The following is a 19354-nucleotide window of genomic DNA, read 5'->3' on the forward strand; positions in this document are numbered from 1 at the left end:
TCTTTTTTCTTGTGTATCTAAAATTTTTTCTAGTTCATGTGGTAAAAATGCGGGTTCAATAAGTTCAAATGACTTCATTTCCAATGAAATTATCATCATCTCCTAATTTTCTTTTTAGCCTACTAACATGAAAAACTGGATGTACTCTACATCCCTCAGGCAAGGCTAATTTGTAAGCAAGTTCTCCAATCCTCTTAAGTATTGTGAATGGTCCACAATACCTAGGAGACAACTTCGGACATTTACCTGTTTTTAGAGATTCTGAAGATTCAGGTACCTTAAGGTAGACTTTTTGCATAACTTCGTGCTCTATCTTGAGCTCTTCTTATGCTATCTTTAGCTTACTTAAGCATTTGATTGATATCCTCAAGAAAGTCTTTGGCCACTTGAACCTTCTCTTTTTCAAGTCCCACTGTCATTGGGGCTCTAGGTTGAAATCCATACATCATCATGAATGGACTGAAACCTGTAGCTGAATGTTTGGCACTGTTATATGAAAATTCTAATATGGGCAAATACTGTTCCCAATTAGTTTGCCGTTTACTTACATATGCTCGAAGCATATCCTCAATGATTTGATTGACCCTTTCAGTTTGACCATCACTCTGTGGATGATCAGTGGTGCTCATATTCAATGAAGTTTCCAACCTCTTAACAGCCCTCCAAAAATGGCTGTTAAATTTGCTATCCCGGTCACTAACAATACCGACGGGTAGCCCATACAGTCTATAGATATGCTCCACAAATAGCCTAGCTAATTCTAGAGTTTTAACATCTTCACTGACAAGAATAAAACGAGCCATCTTGGTCAACTCCACAATTACCCACACATAGTTGTGCCCCCTCTGTGTCCTAGGTAGTCCCACAATGAAATCCATGGAGATGCTTTCCCATTTGCCAGATGGAATCTCCAATGGTGTAGGAGACCTCCTACCTTAAGGCGTTCAGCCTTATCGACCTAGCATTTTTGGGACTTCAATACATAATCTTGGATGTCATTACCTATTCCAGGCCAAAAGAATTATCTTTTCAGAAGTACATATGTCTTCTGAATTCCCGGGTGTCCAGTACTTGGACTATCATGACATTCAAAAAGGATTTGGCGCCTAATGTCATTATCATCCGGGACACATACTCTGCCCTTGTAGAGTAGGTAGCCATCTTCAATAGTATATTTTCTCCACTTGAGTCCTTTATCACCAACTTGTGGTGTGTCGCCATTTCCATGCGACTCCTCAGTGAAAGCCTCTCGATTAGTTGGATCCCTGTTTTTAATTGCTTTCCATATTTCAGAGAAGTGAAGATTAAATTCACATTTCCCTTTTAAGGACTCTAGGAAATCATTTTGAAATTGAGTAAAACTCAATTCATTAACAATTGCCATTTGGCTAAGAGAGTCTGCTACCACATTAAACTTCCCTTTCCTATATGTCAATTGTATATCAAACTCTTGCATTAACTCAGCCCATCTAGCTTTTCTACCTTTAAGCTCTGGCTGATTACAAATCCATTTAATGCTTTCTTGATCAAAGATGATCTCAAATTTTGCACCATATAAATAGTGCCTCCACTTCTTTAAAGCATAGACTATAGCATATAGTTCCTTCTCATATGCCGAGTAATTCCGTTGGGCACGATCTAGCTTTTTGCTTTCAAAAGCCACTGGTCGACCTTTTTGTATAAGTACTGCCCCAACAGCAAAATCACTAGCATCTGTCTCAACCACGAATAGTTCATTGGGATCCACTACTTTTAAGACAGGAGCTGCCGCTATAGCTACCTTTAATTTTTCAAAACTTCTCTTTTGAGGTTCATCCCATATGAAGGTGCTTCCCTTCCCCTTAAGCTGGTCTATCATCGGAACAACAATCTTAGCATAATCTTGGATGAATCTCCTATAGAATCCTGACAAACCTAAGAATATTTGTAATTCTTCTAGATTTGTAGGATGTGGCCATTCCAATATGGCCCTTACTTTGTCAGGGTCCATACGAACCCCTTCTTGGGATATTATATGTCCGAAGTATTTCACTTCTTTTGCAAAGAATTCACATTTGGATTCTTTTGCAAAGAGTGAATTATCTCTAAGCAGTTGGAACACTTTTTGCAAATGTTCCAAATGTTTTTAAAAAAAAAAACTATAAATAAGGATATCGTCTAGAAATACTACAACAAATTTCCCTAGATATGGCCTTAAGACACTATTCATAAGTGTCATAAAAGTTGCTGGAGCATTTGTTAATCCAAATGGCATTACTTTAAATTGATAATGCCCATACCTAGTACGAAATGATGTCTTAGGGACATCTTCTTCCCTAATTCGTACTTGATGATATCCTGATCTTAAATCAATTTTAGTAAAGTATTTTGCCCCTTGCAATTGATCAAAGAGCTCATCAATGCGAGGCATAGGATACTTATTTTTAATGGTGATTTTATTTAATGCTCGGTAATCTATGCATAAACGCATAGTACCATCTTTTTTCGTTACCAGTAAAACTGGTGCAGACCAAGGTGAACTACTTGTTTGGATTTGGCCCTTTTAAAGATATTCCGTTAACTGTCTTTCGACCTCATGTTCCTCCGTTTGACTAAGCCTATATGGGGGTTTACAAACAGGGGTAGATCAAGGAATTAAATCTATTTTATGATCTACTTCTCTCTCAGGAGGTAAACCATCAAGTAAATCACACGAAAAAACATCTTTGAATTAAAACATTAAATCTTTTAAAGAAGATTTATACTTTTTAACATTACAAAAAACAACATTACTTCTTTCCGATGCAAAAGACATAAAATCACCAATAAAAGTAAGTTCACAAAGATATACCTCGCATTCTTCTTGGTGTGGTAGTCGTTCCAATTCCATCGAACAAATAAGAGGAGAGTTAGGCACATCATGTTCTCCTTGAATCTGAAAGACTCTACCATCTTTTTCAAACATAATGGAGTTATTAAGACAACTCCTCTGTAAGCTATGCCCAAGACTATACGACCATTCTCGACCAAGCACTACATCTGTTCGGTCGAGATGCATGATTTGGAAATCCAAGGCATCCTGATAGCCTTGAATATCCATCTCTATACCATATATCATGGCGTTCCAAACTTTTTTATCACTGCCCTTTGCCAAAGAGACCACATATTTATGGGCACTGGGACTCTCGAGCAATTTTAATTTCTTAGCTAATGAGTAGTTTAAGAAATTATGTGTTGCACTATCATCGACCATCACTCTTACTCTTTGCCCCTTAATTTTTCCATGCATTCTCATCAAATCATGAGGACCAAAGGTGGGTTGCCACATTGCCGATGATAGACAGCACATATGGGTGCTATCCTCATGATAGACCTCTACCTCAATGTATTTTTCAGTACCATTGAGCGGTAACACTTGCACCGCATGCACTTGTTTTTGTGGAGGTCTATTTGGTGCTTTAGCTCCCGCTGGTTTATTTTTAGGACAGTTCCAAGCAGCATGGTCTTTGCCCAGACATTTGAAGCAAAGATTTTCTTGCCTGGCCCTTTCATAATCCTCTTTCTTCAAGAGAGGATAATTTTGTGTTTGAGGTTTCTTAGGTGGTGCCTGAGGAACCTCCTTAAAGTGCCCCTTCCTTTTCAAATTGGAAAATTTATTGAACTTTGGAACAAAACCTGTTTGCTCCGAAGTTCCAATTCTGAATTTCCCAATCGTATCATCATATATTTGGGCATACTTAATGGCTTCCTCAAAGGTTTTTGGAGAATTTCTTTTCACCTCAACCTTATAAGTGTCTTTGAGACCTCTCATGAAACCCCTTATATGTTGGAATTCATCAATTTCCTTCAGCTTAAGAACTGCCTGCCTATAATTTGCTATGTACTGGACTAGAGTATTTTTACCCATAGTGCAATTGTCCCAAGCCTCCCACCCTCTTTCTAAGTCATTTTCCGGTAAAAACTCTTTTAGGAAGGCTTGTTCAAACTCAGTCCAATATCTAGGAATTTTATCACTCCCTGAGGCTCATCCACCATTTATAGGCTTTATTTCCAAGGGAAAGACTTGCTTCCACGACTTGATTTTTCAGGAGGTGTATTCCTGAGTCGATGAAAGTCTTGCCATTTTTGCAAGAACGTATTAATCGCATCTTTATTACGCTCCTTTTCTTCCCCATTGAAAATTGGTGGTTTTAAGTCCTTAAGGATGTTCGAGGTTTCTCTAAGTCGAGAGGTAGACCTCTCAACTTAATTAGGAAGAATCGGTGATTTTTCAGTAATAGATACCGATTGAGAATCGGCTATCTTAGTTATAGCTTCAGCTAGGGTTTTTAATGTTTCACTAATGACTCCTAACTGTGTTTCTATATTTTACGTTCGAGTTTCAAGTTTAGTGAATTCCGCATACGGAATTCCATAATCACCATAATCAATATCCTCCATTTCTACATTATCCTCTTGAGTTTCAGTTTGTACCTCCTCATGTATTTCCTCTCTAACGATTGCTTTTCCCTTTCTAGCCCTTTCCTCGGCCTCCCTATTCATACCATCCCTTTCTGGAGTTGTCATTTTAAAAATGTATATTTTTCAGAAAATGTAAAGCAAAGCGCTTTATATCAAAGAGAAAAATATGATGCCCACTTCCTTGGTATTTGTTCGATGGTCTTGAATTTGTCTTTGAAGCAGACGCGTCCTCTCACGCCTTTAATTCTTGATCTCTCGTCCCGATCCCTCTCTTCTTTATACTCTTTGCTTCGAACTTTTCGGCCTGTTCTTCGATCTTCTTCTTTGAGTTTGGCGAGGCTAAGGAGATTGGAAAGAAGAATGGGGTGAAAAGACTTTGAAAAGAGAGGGGGGCTTTTAGACTTTAGAGAGGGGTAAAAAAAAGGGATGATGTGGCTTTTTCTAAAGGTCAAAAGACCTTAAATGATGTGGCTTTCAATAAATCTCTGTGTGTTTATGCAGCCTGCAGGTCCACGAACAGACGAAGGCACCGATTCACTTTCAATTGTTTATTGGAATACGTAAGCCATCCCTGGATTCTAGACCTCTGAGAGCCTAGCAATCAAAGGCCGCAATAATGATACTCCCTCTAGTCTCGGTCCCACAGTAATGATGATGGCTACACGTAGCCTTGGAAATTAAAACGCTTCAAACAAAATCAGACTCGCAGCCTTCGCAAGCTTGCAGCGCTTCTAAGTCTCGCAACCCTACTACGCACTTGTGTGATAGTAGTGCTGTCATCTAGTACTAGTGGCCTCCAAAGCCCATTGTCCTGGGCTACGCTACTGAACTGTTGCTGTAGGTTGCGCGGCAGTGACCAATCGACTCTTCAATTCTGCTTCAACCTTCCAAAAATTTGTTGAGCTCGCTATTCTCCATTTGCTACTTTGCTTTTGTTCAAGCGTTGTGTGGCGGCAACACGTATAATAGTACATGATACTCCCGTGATGGCTCCTTCACAATGAAGCTCACAGCAATAAAGATGATGGCTCCTTTCCGTGATGGCCAAGACTAACTCAGTTACACAAGCTCTCATACCAATGTTGCGGGTCCTCAAACCTCGAGGGCTTCTGCTGTCATAATCATCCACCCGACCACGGATTCCCTTCTCTTGGAGCCCCCTAAACCTCCTTTCTTTTTTTGGCTCCCTCTAGAATCCTCCCTCCTAGCCCAGCACTTGCCACTTGGCCTCCAACTTTGGTGCCACATGTCCCACAAGGGACTCCTCTCTTTATAGCCCTCTCTAGGAGTCCTTATGCACCACCTCATAAATGCCTAGACCTAGGCGTGACCCTAGATCTAAGCCCTTTAGGCCCTATTAATGCAAGTGCTGTCAAGCCCTCTGGCTTCCCGCCTTATACCGTGGTCACACGGTATTATAGTTGACGTAACACCATAACAACCACGCACATTGATGAACCCATTACGATGTTAAACTATTAGCAAAGGGATTAGGCTATCATTGAGAAAGTTGTAAATGTACGATACTCACAATACAATCACAAATTTAGAGATGCAAGGTAAGCTCTACCTAGCAAATGTCATGATTTTGCTCCAATGGGTACGTGGAATTCTTTGATGCTTTCCATCTCTCACTCAAGGTTGCCTCGTGTAACCTATTGTCACCAAGCATTCAAGGCCCCTTAGTGCTACTATTAGTAGTGCTGAGACAGCACATTTTGTTAATGGCCAAAGGCTCAATGAGGGTCAAATGTAGCCCTTGCTGGATGTTGGTCCCCAACAAACCTTGGGGTCACTCAATGGCCTTTTTTGGGGGGTTTTATTTTCTAGTGGAAGGTTTCTAGTGACTTATGGTTAAGACTTGTTCCAAGCCTTGCTAAGCACTTTTTAGAACTTTCATGGGTAAGTTGGTAGGGGCTTGCTTTCTGGCCTTCATCACATGAACACTCAACAATTCTTCCTACTAAGGTTATCTTTACATTCTACCGAGCTCACTCCTTACATCACACATCTTCATGCAATGCTCTCATATAACTTACCTTTTGCAAATTATATGAATGATTTGCGTCTGTAAACATGTACATGCTGTGAAATTATGCATATATTTTAATAATCCAAAGCTCCAAGATAAAGTGCATACTTCAATTGTCTTTCACCTGAAAGTGTTTGCACGTCTGTTCACACAATTGAGCTTGTGCATGTACCAAGGTGTGCACATGTGCTTGTGCTTGCGCATGCATGGCATATATGCGTGCCTATAAGATGGACATCTGTGCAATAGGAGAGAGCATGCATGTAACAATGTATCTGTACAAGGATACATATTTCCTCAAATTTTTATTAAAAAAAACGAATTCACTATTTTATTTCTTCTGCTCACATGCTGAGCATTAATCAGAGTTGTGGCAGTGCCAGTGCCCTCACCCAAGAGAATAAATGCTAGAGCCTCTTTTACATGCTGAACGTGCCCCTTTGAGCTCTCGTTCTTTCAGGAATCCTAAACCTAATTGAAAAAATATTGTGCTTGCAAGACCTCCTGCAAATCAAATTCGCCACGATTTGGAACGGGGGGAAACTTTGCGTCTGGAAAATTCTTTTGAAAATCTTTTAACAGCTGTAAAATAAAAAATTGAACTTTGTTAAAAATTAGAGGCATGCATGAAAGAACAAGATGCATCGACAAATATCACAAAAGATTTGTAACATTTATCACTAAAAAACAAGCAGCTTTTTACTTTCGGTGTGTCTTGATTGCTTTGAGATGAGTGAGTTTGCAGTAGAAAAGTAGAAGAAAAAGTGGGCGTCAGAGGACAAAGCTTCCCATCAGAAAGTCCCACAAGGCTGTACCTATAGCTTTCCAATCACAGCTAGAAAGGTCCAAGGTAACATATGAAAAGCATGATCTTTTAAAGTACAGGCTCTCTAATTTTACACTTGCTAAGTTGATGTGTCTATAACCTTCGAACCACAGGGACTCCTCTTCTTTTCAATACACCAGCATGCCCGCATGCCTGCCTCAGTCAATCCCTTTATCTAATCCTGCCCACCGTGGCCACTTGTCTGCTTTCTGGCGCATGCTCACATCTCCCAGCTTATATCATCACTAATCATAGTTGCCAGGTGACCAAACCCTTGCAAGCATTTAGATCTTTTTGCATTTTGATTTTTCTTTCTTTTCTGTTCTATTCCTGCCTTCTATATATACTCATGGTCTAGAGTTTAAGGAGTATGTATGTACTAGAACTGACTATGAGAACATGCAAGAACATGTACATATGGTATATAGTTAAAATGAATGAACTTCTGTCATCAATCCTGCTTTGTGAGTCATATAAGATGCAAGCAAAGAGATTAAAATGTGCAGTAAAATGAATGGGGGGGGGCACTCATGCATAGTGATGTAGTGTAGAAGGCAAGAATAGAACAAAAAAGGAAAAAACAAAAATGCATACGGGAAAATATCCGATGGCCTGGCAACTATGATCAATGGATGCCATTGTGACGCAACCCTATGATTTGATGCCATGGTTCAATTAAGAGTATGTGTTTCTCCCCCCCCCCCCCCCCCCGGTTCATTTCCAATGGCCTGGAACCTATGATCAATGGATGCCATTGTGAGGTAACCCTATGCTATAAGAGGTGAAGACAGGTTATTTGATCTCCTGATTTGATGCCATGTTACAATTACGAGTATGTATCCCCCCCCCCCCCCCCTCTCTCTCTCTCCCTCTCTCCCCTCTATGCAGTACTTTTTACTCATCCACAGGCTTCACACACCTCACGCACAGGACTTAGGTGCTTCAAGGCACGGCAAACGAACTTACCATTGGTACCAAGAGTATTTTAGAATGCATCAGAAGTATTAAGGTTGTTGTGTGCCCAGTTCCCAAAGGCTTGAATGGGAGAGGGCCTGCAATGATGAAATATTGCCACTCGGCAAGGACGTAAACTCACTGTCTAGCCACAGGCTGACCTACACAGGCTATACACACATAACTGCTCTACCCCCCCCCTCCTTTTGCTTCATTTCCCTCTTTCCCCCTCGTGCACCCCTTTGACCCCCAATTTTATCTTCTACCTGAAAGTGAAACTAACAAACAAAAGGATGCAAAGATTCTCACATTTTCAAGTATGGGCTGACTGTATAGCTCCACAAATTTCTCCCGTAGAATGACATTCATCCTTTGCACATCCCCAGCATGTGTCCAGAAGGAATCATGCACACCTGCAAAAATCAAAGCAATATAATTTATTACTTCATTTTATATTTCTCTTCCAATAGGTTTCATCAACTTGCAGCCACAGAAACAATCATATTGCCACATCATTTGACAACCCTCAGCAATGCAATCTATCCTTCCCACATACAAATTTTAATCAATGTTTCGACGCCCATAGGTCTAACATATAAAAATTCCACATAAAAGTCAAAGTAAACGGCAAATGAGTTACAATGTCATATACACCTCCAGAACAAAGTAGGGCGTGCACTGCCAAGAGGAAACCTTTCTCATTTCAAGAAGAAAAGGAAAAGGAAAATAATGATGATCACAAAAATTATAAACCTTGTATACTTAACAGGAAAAAAGAGAACAAAGAGAGAAGAAACCTATTTCCTCTCTTTCATCCTATTTTCTTTTTCTTTTCATAAGCATATGCATTTGCCTATGCTTATGCTCATAAGCATTTGCCTATGCTTATGCTTATTTCCTTCTCCTTAGCCATATTTGGTTCTTTTTTCACATCCTCCTTAGCCATATTTGGTTCTTTCTTTTTTCAAACAAATTCTAAATGGAACAACCATGCCCTCACCCACGGATGTCTTCCCTAAACCCCAAATCGAATTACCTTCAGGACCAGAATTTTAATGCTATAAAAACAGCATACAACAAGATAACATACGATGAAAGCTGTGGTTCTCTACCAAGATTACCATAAATACCATCAAGAATCAAGAATCATCCTGAAACTCACCACATAAAACAAAGCAAAAAATAAATTTTTAATTTCATGCAATCGTCATGCAGAATTGTAGAGAATATGAACTCGCCATAATATAATCTCCTTCGGCCTGATTAGAACCCAACAACACTGAATACATAAAATATTCAAGCATAGGCACAAACGTGAAGATGCACATGAAGGAAGATCTTCATGCTGCATATCTGTCAAACCTCCAGAGAAGAGAAGGAACGTTGTCAATGATTTCAGGGAGAAGGCTAATCCACAAGCAGTCTACATTTCCTCAAACATTCTGCAAGGCTCAAGCACCAGATTCCTCACCAGCAAATGTAAGGCCGGCCTTTTTACAAGCATTGGCAGTCATCATCATATGAGTGCCATCCAATGAGTGAACAAAATTGGGCGGAAATGCACTTTTTTGTCTTTTTGTTAGAACCTGAAATAGCCAAAATAATTAGAAAATAAGATAAGAATCATGAGCACGAAAGTAATTTGCAGCTGAAAAATACAAAAGTACTACACTCATTCAATACCATATAATTTAATTAACACAAGCTGAGGTGCACACCAAGAGGGATCCAAAAAAAGCAATGTGCAACATATATTATTGAAGAGCCTGATGATAGTTGGTTTATGCAGATCCATACACAATAATATTAGCCGGCAATGACCACTTACAAGACACACTCAGAAAGCTGCTGCGTGCACACAATCTAGAACTATATTAGTCCAAATTTTCAGATGACATATATGCTTCCAGTTCCCTTTCTCGATTCCCGATCATTTGCCATTGACATGCACTCTGAAGTTCATATAAACCTGTCTCTTTCGAACATCGTCTTTCTTGACATTCTTTTTGTATGAGACATACCTAAAGACTCCTTACCAACATGGAAAGGTGAATCAGCTTATCTCAAAGCAACCATTCAACAGAAAACATTCGAGAAAAAACCTCCAAATAAGCTTGGTAATAATTGACATCCAACCTTACCCATCGTATCAGAGAGCAATGCACTTGTAGCCTGACCTGGTGATGAAAAATACACTGCCGATCCCCTCCACCTGAATTCTTGAATTGTCACCAAATGTGACTGAAGAACTCCAATCCACTAGTCTAATCAAGCTGTACCACTCCCATTGGTTGATCATGTGACTGGTGGCAGCACTGTTAATATACCATGCATCTTCTGGTTTGGATACACACTTGCAATGATGGGTATCTCCTCAACGATGAGAAACAATTCATCAATGCTAACATTTTTGTTGCTCTTGGTGCCTCCTCAGGCTTCTCTTTGTTGTGCTTTCTCCTGCACTCCCTGGCATGGTGCCCTTGATCTTCTTCTTCTTCTTCTTTGAAACTAAAGACGCTTGTTCTTGCCCATCTTTCTTATTCTGGGGATCCCTGCTTCCCCTTGCCCTCTGCCTAGCATTTAAATCTGTCATTAGCATGTGTGCCATCATACATTCTCATCCTGAGTGATTCTTAGGCTGAGGGAAGATAAAAGGACTCAAGGAGCTAAAAATTTCCAGGAAAGGACTGCCATAAAATTTGAAATGAAGCAACGCCAAACGAAGGCAAGTTGCCTTAGAAACCAAGTATAGATTGCTGAGGAAACCCAATAGCTAATATTGTTGTCCAAGCACAGTACAGACAGCAGTTGAACTGTTCCAAAATGGATTCCAATCTGTACGGAATGGAAGAGAAGTGTGTGGCCTGTCACATCTAGATGTATGGCCCTATTGTATGCCCTTTTGTACGGCCACATCTCGAGCTGATTGAAGATCGCTGTATGGATTGATTGCGAGCACCCATATGACCACATAGATGTAGAAGTACGGCCTATTTTACTGCTAATTAGAGGCTCTTATGCTTGCTGTTGTACATCCAAGAAGTACAGCTTGATGAAGGCATTCAGATAAAGTCCCAGGAGTCAATAGAGGATGGCGGGGGGAGGGGATAGAGATTACGAAGAGAAGGGCACACGATGGGGAGCTGATGAATTCTGAGTTCTTTTATTGCAGCGTAGTTTTTTCCCCCCATTACTTGAGGGTGCAAGAATTTCCCTAGCATAGTGAAAATATTGGTGATTTGTAGCTTACAGTTTTGGAGCTTGATATATGCCTATATAGCAGAAAGTTTGGGAGTGTTATATTTTCTTGAATATTTCAATTTGATTAGTGTGGTTGTTTTATTTAAAAAAACCAACCAACCCAAGCAGGGTTAAATTCTGTAGACTTAAGTTTATGGTTAAAAGCAATAGAGGTTGAAGAAGAGGCCTCACAGGTGGATCCCATAGAATTGGAAGTCTGGATGACACAGCAGTTGTCGTGCCAAGCGGCCCATACATTGTCAAGTAGGATTGCTTTGCTAGAAGATGCTTTATTATTTTGGCTCAACAATCACTACAAGCAAACTTAGGGCAATCCAAACTTTGATAGATGGTTCATAAAATTTCTGCAAGACCATCCAAGGAGGATGAAGGAAGAACTCTGATGGAACCTGAAACCAGCTTTGACTTTATGAATCACTAAGGTGACATGACTATGTCACTACAGTGACATATCTCAATCAGGGTTGGCTCACTTGAACCTCAATTTGAGAGAGCTTCCTATTCTCAATTCCTTTGGTACTTTGGATTAAGCACGCAGTAAGGAAATGTTGGGTATCAGTCATAAATGAACTATGGAGTTCTTGCTACATGCATTGCTTGGAGTTGGCAGGTGTGTTATAGGATAGAAATAGACCTCATTAATGCATCTTGTCAGACATAGATGAGGGTGTGCATTCCTATGTTTGCATAAGCAAGGACAGATGTTAGAAGACGAATTCAAGATAAGAATCGCTTTTATTATATGAAATGTGGCTAATGTAAGAGTAAGCCTTATGTTAGGATTGGCATTGAGCAATCGTATACTTGATGGAGTTTCCACCCATAGCTCTCCTTCAAGGCCAAGGTGTTTTGGTTTTGATACAGGTCACGGCAGCCCTATTATTATTTTAAAGAGGGGAGAGAAGAGTAAGTATGGAATGATTTTCTAGAATCTAGCAATAGATTCACAAAAATCCGAGAAGGATTTAGTCTGAATCACCGAATACATGAAATTGAGAGTCACTCCCCCCCTGAAATAAAACAATCCTAGAAGGTTGGGTGGCCTACAAATATCTCAAAATGCATTTTTATACATACCAACAAGTGAGCTTCGTGATGTGCAACTATCTACTCACTCGTGACACCTCAACGTGAGTATTAGAACCTAACAGCGTGAATGGTCCAGCAACATCAAGTTGTTTTACAATTCTGCTTGTTGAACCTGTGTAACAGTCCTTGTATATACTTGGAATAATTCCTAACAATGCCCTCTCGTGACTTCATTAACAAAAATTCCAAATGATGATGTTTCTTGGAAGAAATATGCATGGATGCACCACTGTCAAAATATTGAACTGAGGAAGATTCATTAAACAAACATCCCTATTGACAAAACACTTGCCCATGCGGGGCTGGTACTTATAGCACTTGCTCTCTGAGCTATACCCAATAAAAATGCAGGTGACAGCTTTATCATCCAACTTTGTGCGCGTTTGAGAAGGCACATGTGCATATGGCAAGCATCCAAAAGTCCTCGTGTGAGAAATCTTGGGCTTACGTCCTGTCCAAGTCTCATAAGGTGTAATGGTCTTCAATGCCTTGGTGGGACATCTGGTCAAAATGTAATTTGCAGACATAACGACATCCAACCACAACTTGTTAGGCAAGTGCTTTCCTTTCATGGCCATCTCCATGACTGGTCTATTCTTTCTCTTAGCCACGGGATACTATTGAGGACTATAAGGCACAGTGCACTGATGATGTATGCCACATGAGGCCAAACAATCAGCAAATTCGTTCAACATATATTCACCCCCCCTATCTGTATTAATGTGGACAATTTTCAGTCCGCTTTCATTCTGAACCAAGGCAATAAAATACCAGAAGCATGCAAAATCTTCAGATTTGGATTTCAAAGCAAACATCGAAGTGTACCTGGTGAAGTCATCAATGAATGTGACAAAATAATAGAATCCCCCAAGAATTGCAACCCACATGGTTCCACAAACATCACTATGAACCAAATACAACTTGCATGAGGCACCGACTCTCCCATCCTTGGGAAACGCAGAACGGTGCATCTTACCAAGCAAGCTTTCTTCTTCTTCTTCTCAAATGGAATTCTCTTCAAGCATTTGAAATGTGATGTCCACGTTTCCCGCAATAGTTGCATCTCTTTTTCTTCTTCTTATCCCCCAAACAAGAAGCATCATGGGAGTGACCAGCATCTGAATGAGGGGGTTTACCAGCTGAATCCTTGCCCTTTATGTTGGGCAACAAAGACTGATCACTCATGGAAGCATTGCGGTTTGCACGGCTTTGTTCCTCTTGAAGTAAGAGGGCAACGAGCTGGTCAAAGAAATAATGGTTGGCACTGCCACCTACAACCAACCTCAATGTAGTAGCAAAGTCCTGATAAGAGTCAAGCAACCCATCAAGGATATTAGAAACAAGCCACCTCGTCAATGTTAGCCAACTACTCTTTCAAATCCTTCACACTGGTAAGATAGGCATCCATTTAACCACCCTCTTCAGGCTTCAAGTCCTTCAACTGCTTGCGGAGATAAGCAACCCGTGCCTCATTCCACACCTGATATAGGGATGCAAGCTGATCCCATGGTTGCTTTGTTGTCTTGCAAGACCGGATACGAGGGATAATGACTCTTTTAACCGAAAGAGCAATCAAGGCATGTGCTTTGGCATCACGTCCATCCCATTGAATCTGATTTGGACTAGGAGGCAAAGTACCTATAGTAGAAGATGCAGTTGTTCCATAAGTAGCATTAGACCCATCACCACATGAGCTTGAGCCAGTACCTATAGTACAAGAGGGAGTAGCTGTAGCACCAGAAGCATCATTACGAGTAGGACTGACCTCAGTGATTGAAACAATATTCCACAAATTTTTGGTAACCAAAACATTCCCCATCATGTATCCCCACATGGGGTAATTTGTGCCATCAAGCTTGTCCTCGGCCCCAAGCATCCCAAACAAATCATCCTTGCTGCTAGTCATAGTGCTGAATTTCAAGGCAAAAGCACCAATTCGCAAGGCAAATGAGAGGAGGGCAACCTTTCAAAATCAAAAGGCCAAACTCTACTCAAGCTTCAAAGATTTTCACTGCAAAAGACTCAAAATTCCCCAAAAGGCAACATGAGGCCTTCCAAGGCAACAAAAGGCCTTTTCAAAAAGCAAATGAAGCAAAGAAAGGACTGTTTGCAGAAATCGGGAAGAACCAAGGCAATAGAAGCTTACCCAATGATGTAGCCCGATAATACAGCTGGGAAAAGGCTCCGAATGTGAGCAAAGAGATTCACCCTTGAAGGAGAGGCGGAAAGGACAGCAAATGGCAAAGAGAGATGCCAAGAGAGGGCTGGAAATGAGAGTTACAGCAAGAGAAAGTGCTCCCACGAGGAGGAGAACACTTCGAAATGAAAGGAGGGTGATCCAATGGAGGGAAGCTCGCAGCACAAGGCAAGGGGAAGCCAAATGAGAAGGAATTGGCTCAAGCAGAAGCCTCCGGATCACAGCAGCAAGCTCCAAAAGTCTTCAAACACTGGCATGCAGCAAGAGACAGCTCTGAAAGGCTGGAAAAAGCTTAGAAAACGATAGCACAAACCTCAAGGCAGGCCGTATAGCAGTAAATGCATATGCAGCAGGTCCGTACAGTAACTATCAGGTCTGTACTATTCTGTACCAGTAATTAATGCTTCTGTACAACATTAAATTATGTTTTCCAGGTCCCGTGTCATAAATGCATTAAATGCAGGCAAATCTGTTCCGTACAGCATTAAATGCTGTTCTGACAGGAACCACATGTGTAAAGACGGTGACAGAAAATGAACCGAAATGGGTCGCCCTTCGCAACAGATGCTCCAAAATGCAATCTTCACGTGCCAAATGCGAAGTTCTCGCAATGGAAGAGCTTGGAGAGGCCATAGATGCTCACGGGTGTGTAGAAAACCAGCAGACCAGCAAGAATGAGAGCTCAAGAGGCTGCCAAACAGCTTGCACAAGCTGCCAATGGCTGAGGGAATGGATCCCCAACCTGCTCCAGGGTAAAGGGGCCAGTCTTGTGCACCCCTATCTTTTTCATAGTGTAAGGAGCTGCGCCTATAGTTTTTTTAATGTTTTTCAAAATGTAAGGGCATCGCATGAATGGAAATAGAGAAAGAATATAATTTATTTATTTTTAAAGAGAGAAAAATATTAACTTGGTGAAAAACCTACATACACAATACTAAAGGCACTAGTGGGCTAGTACTGTGCCACATTTAGACTATCTTAACTTTTCATAAGAGCTTGACACCTAAGCATATTTTCCCTTTTTCATGCCTCTTTATTGGGTCTTTCCATGGAGAAAATAGGGGAGGGTGGTGACATTTTAAAGGCACCCGCCTCTTTACTAGCCCCTTTACCCTAATACCATAGTAGGCGAGGGCACGCAATGGAAGCTCAAGAAATGAGGGAGAGAAGATAAAAACGAGTTGTTGTAATAAATTGCTGCAAAACTGAGCGTAGTAGGCTCAAGAGAGAGCCAATATAAGAAAACGCTAAGGTAAAGTGCCCTAACTGGACTAAGTGTCCTAACTGTCCCAAGTGGCACATGCACTAACTATACTAACTGACCTAACTGACTATAACTAGCCCTACAAGGCACATACCAAGGAATGAGTGGTACCTATGGATAGCCCATAGAATGGCCTACATTTTGTACCGCAAGAGGGAAGGGGGGGGGATACATGTCAAATGAATTTGTAAAATTATTGGCTCAGAAGGGCATCAGGATCCCAAAGTATGCAGGTTAGGGAAAGCCTTGTATAGTGCAGTCTATTTTCATGGCATAGGTGGAATTTTGTTTGCTGCTTATTCCTTGATCTTTTTAGGATATTGAGAAATTTACGTCCAAGGTTATGGAATGCCATCGACGCACTAAAACTGACTGTAATGCAAGTCTCTGAGAACCCCCTTGGATCAACCAAAGGCTACCATTGCAATACCACACACCCATGCTCAATTCATTTTTATATCCCCGTCCCATAGGCCTAACACTATCATGTATTGTGTGCCCCCTCTCTCCTCTTTCTCGAGTAATTACCTTGGCATCTTTGTATGCAGCCAACTTCCTTCTGTCTTGCTGCCATCACTCGGACCATCCCTCCCTCCAATGCTCTTCCTATTGCATGAGCATGAGACCATCATCTAAGTTTGTGTCGTCCCCTTCAATGTTGAGAGAGAGAGAGAGAGAGAGAGAGAGAGAGAGAAAGGGTTTACTAGAGTCTTAAAAAGACTGATGGGTCCATTGAGACTATGAGAAACCTGATACAACAAGCTGAAAGGGTGGGGGAGGAGCTACTAGAACGAGCATCATCACACATGCTACATGGGTAGGTACTATATAGTCATAATATCATCAGTACTCCATATCAAATCATCATAACATCAACAACATCATCATCATCATCACATATGTTCCAATGCCAAGTCTAGACCGATACAACACATACTGGAGGTCCAAGAGTGCAAGTCATGATGGACCCAATGGCAGGTGGGGCTGTGTTGGTATGAGGCCAAAGAACGTTGGCGGCTATCTGTGGGTGCGGTCTGACGTGGCCTCTTGGCAATGGTTCTATGTCTAACAAGGGCCACTGTAAACCCTGTCAGTCGTGTCCCAGTCTTGATCATAGAAGGGATGTCCCCAAGTGTGCATGATCTATGTGTCATACCTCTGTCGAGTGTGTTGTGTCACTGGCTTTGAATCTCTATCTCGTCGACTACCCATGATGTGGTGATCTGTATGATTTGGCTGATGAGTCTATCTGTGTGTCCATTTGTCTTTGCCGTCTCAGTAAGCGCTCCCTATGTCTTCACGCATCTTGCATATTCTTTTCAGCCAATTGCAGAAGGGCCTCCATCCTTAAGGTAACGATGATTGGGACTCGCAACAAACAAATTTATGTCACTTTCGAAGGGGAGTCATTGAAGTCACCGCATATAAATACTTGAGGCTGGAATTTGCAAACAATTACAAATGGAATTATAGAAAGAAAGAAGAAGGGGAGTCATTGAAGCCACCGCATATAAATACTTGAGGCTGGAATTTGCAAACAATTACAAATGGAATTATAGATAGAAAGAAGAATTTAGGGAGGCTCCAGAAATAATTGCAAGAAGGCACACCCATGGAATTGGGAAATGAGAAAGTTTCTATACAGTATACTAGTGCAAACAGTAGAAGCAACCTTAAAAATCTGTTGGAACAGCCACCCAAAAAGCTAGGAAGATACTCAAAAGAAGTCTTGGAACACCGCAACAAAGTTCTCGGACTAGCGCACCAGCTATCTCAACAAATACTTAACAAATAGCAAGTCTATCAGATTTCCTTTCACCAGATGTAAAAGATCACTATCTGTTAATAGTGATCAACAGTCCCATAGATCCTGAAGGGTCTCACGCAAACTTTAATAAAATCATCACACTCTCTCTCTCTCTTCTTTTTTTCTTTTTTCTCCTCTCTTTTTTTTGGGTTGGGGGTGGGGATTTCATTGCAAGTCTTTTATTAAAAAACGAATTAAAAGGAAAATATCTTTATTTTTAGCCACTTTCCAGCATCATCCTAAGAACTTATCAAAGCATACCAAACAAGACACTACACAGCAGATAACAGGAACTTCACTAACAATGAAAAAGGGTTAATAGAAAGAGATTCGGTACCTTGGTGTTATTTGAATCTTTTATAGCAAGAATTTGCAATGACGTTTTCACCTGTGAAATGTTCATTCTGACCTCAATGTGACATTACATAGCAGAGCAAAGCATAAATATGTGACATGCCGCCGAACAGCCAGCACATAATCACAAAAATAACAGGACATACATAGATACTTCCTGACTTCCGGTAAGGCTGGACAACTGGCAGGCCAAGGGGGGTTGTCCACTTTACTGGCTGATTGTGAGATGCAATGATCTGCCCATAAAACAAATCTGCAGTCTAGTAAAATCTTACAGATTTACAGAAGTAAGATACAGGCAAGATAAAACAGGAAACTCTCAATAGACAAGACACCATTTCCAAATGCAAGCACCTTAGCACAATCACCCAGCCATCCCATTATCGTCCTTGCGTCCTTAAACATCTCACCAAGGGCTGTGAGTGTTGTCTGCATGTCGTGAAACATGTCATTCTTTGAAGTATTGAAAATAGAAAAAAGAATTGAATCAAAATTGATTCCAAGGATGAACCAGAGCATATACTCACTTTGGCTGCATAGCAGGAGGCTGCAAAGACCTCAGAGCTACTTCCTTTGGTCTCCCTTTCTTGTAACCTGTCTAAAATTTGTTCCCGAGCCCCAACATATGTGACACCATAAACTGAGGTCATGACAGTCTGCTTTACAAGCTTCCTGTCCACCTAAAGGGTGTTTGAGGGCGTTAGAATATTGTTATCATGTTGAGAGGCCTCAAATAGCTCAGATGCTTCTCACACAAGAAAACAGCTCACCTGCCCATACAATAACTTAGCATTTGCAGCATCACGATTAACTGAAGCGTCCTTCAGAAGATCCATTTCAAGGAGTCCTCTAACACTGGCAAATAAGGACTGAACAACATCAGTCACGATACAACTCGACTATAGTTGTAAACAAGACATGCTCCCCGCTTTAGAAATCAAACCAGAAAGAGCTTGCAATCATAAAAAGGAGGTCGTCGCAATAATCAAATTCCTGCTATGGTACTGTATTTGAGGAAAGAAATACATTCTTGTGACCTTTCTAAGAATGCAAATCAAGTTGTTCATATATATTGGCCAATTTAAAATATAATATAGATGGATGAATCCACAAATATGCCCAAACTTATC

At 40.8% G+C, this 19354-nt stretch overlaps 1 protein-coding gene across 1 annotated transcript in view; it reads right to left on the minus strand.

Moving 5' to 3' along the window:
* Positions 1-6777: 6777 nt before the first annotated feature.
* Positions 6778-19354, minus strand: part of LOC147881105 (DNA-directed RNA polymerase 1B, mitochondrial-like) — a 94298-nt gene continuing 81721 nt past the window's right edge. The window contains exons 12-19 of the mRNA XM_087370260.1: positions 18995-19079; positions 18752-18904; positions 18579-18653; positions 18371-18460; positions 18208-18258; positions 9724-9838; positions 8562-8665; positions 6778-7054 (exon numbers count right to left, since the gene is read on the minus strand). Coding sequence (XP_087226386.1) covers positions 6944-7054; positions 8562-8665; positions 9724-9838; positions 18208-18258; positions 18371-18460; positions 18579-18653; positions 18752-18904; positions 18995-19079 — 784 coding nt within the window. The 3' untranslated portion in view covers positions 6778-6943. The remainder of the gene's footprint in view (positions 7055-8561; positions 8666-9723; positions 9839-18207; positions 18259-18370; positions 18461-18578; positions 18654-18751; positions 18905-18994; positions 19080-19354) is intronic.

The sequence above is a fragment of the Dipteris shenzhenensis genome, chromosome 31, assembly GCF_047967505.1.
Source record: "Dipteris shenzhenensis isolate YYH24624 ecotype China chromosome 31, Dip_SZ_1.0, whole genome shotgun sequence".
Classification (NCBI taxonomy): Eukaryota; Viridiplantae; Streptophyta; class Polypodiopsida; order Gleicheniales; family Dipteridaceae; genus Dipteris; species Dipteris shenzhenensis.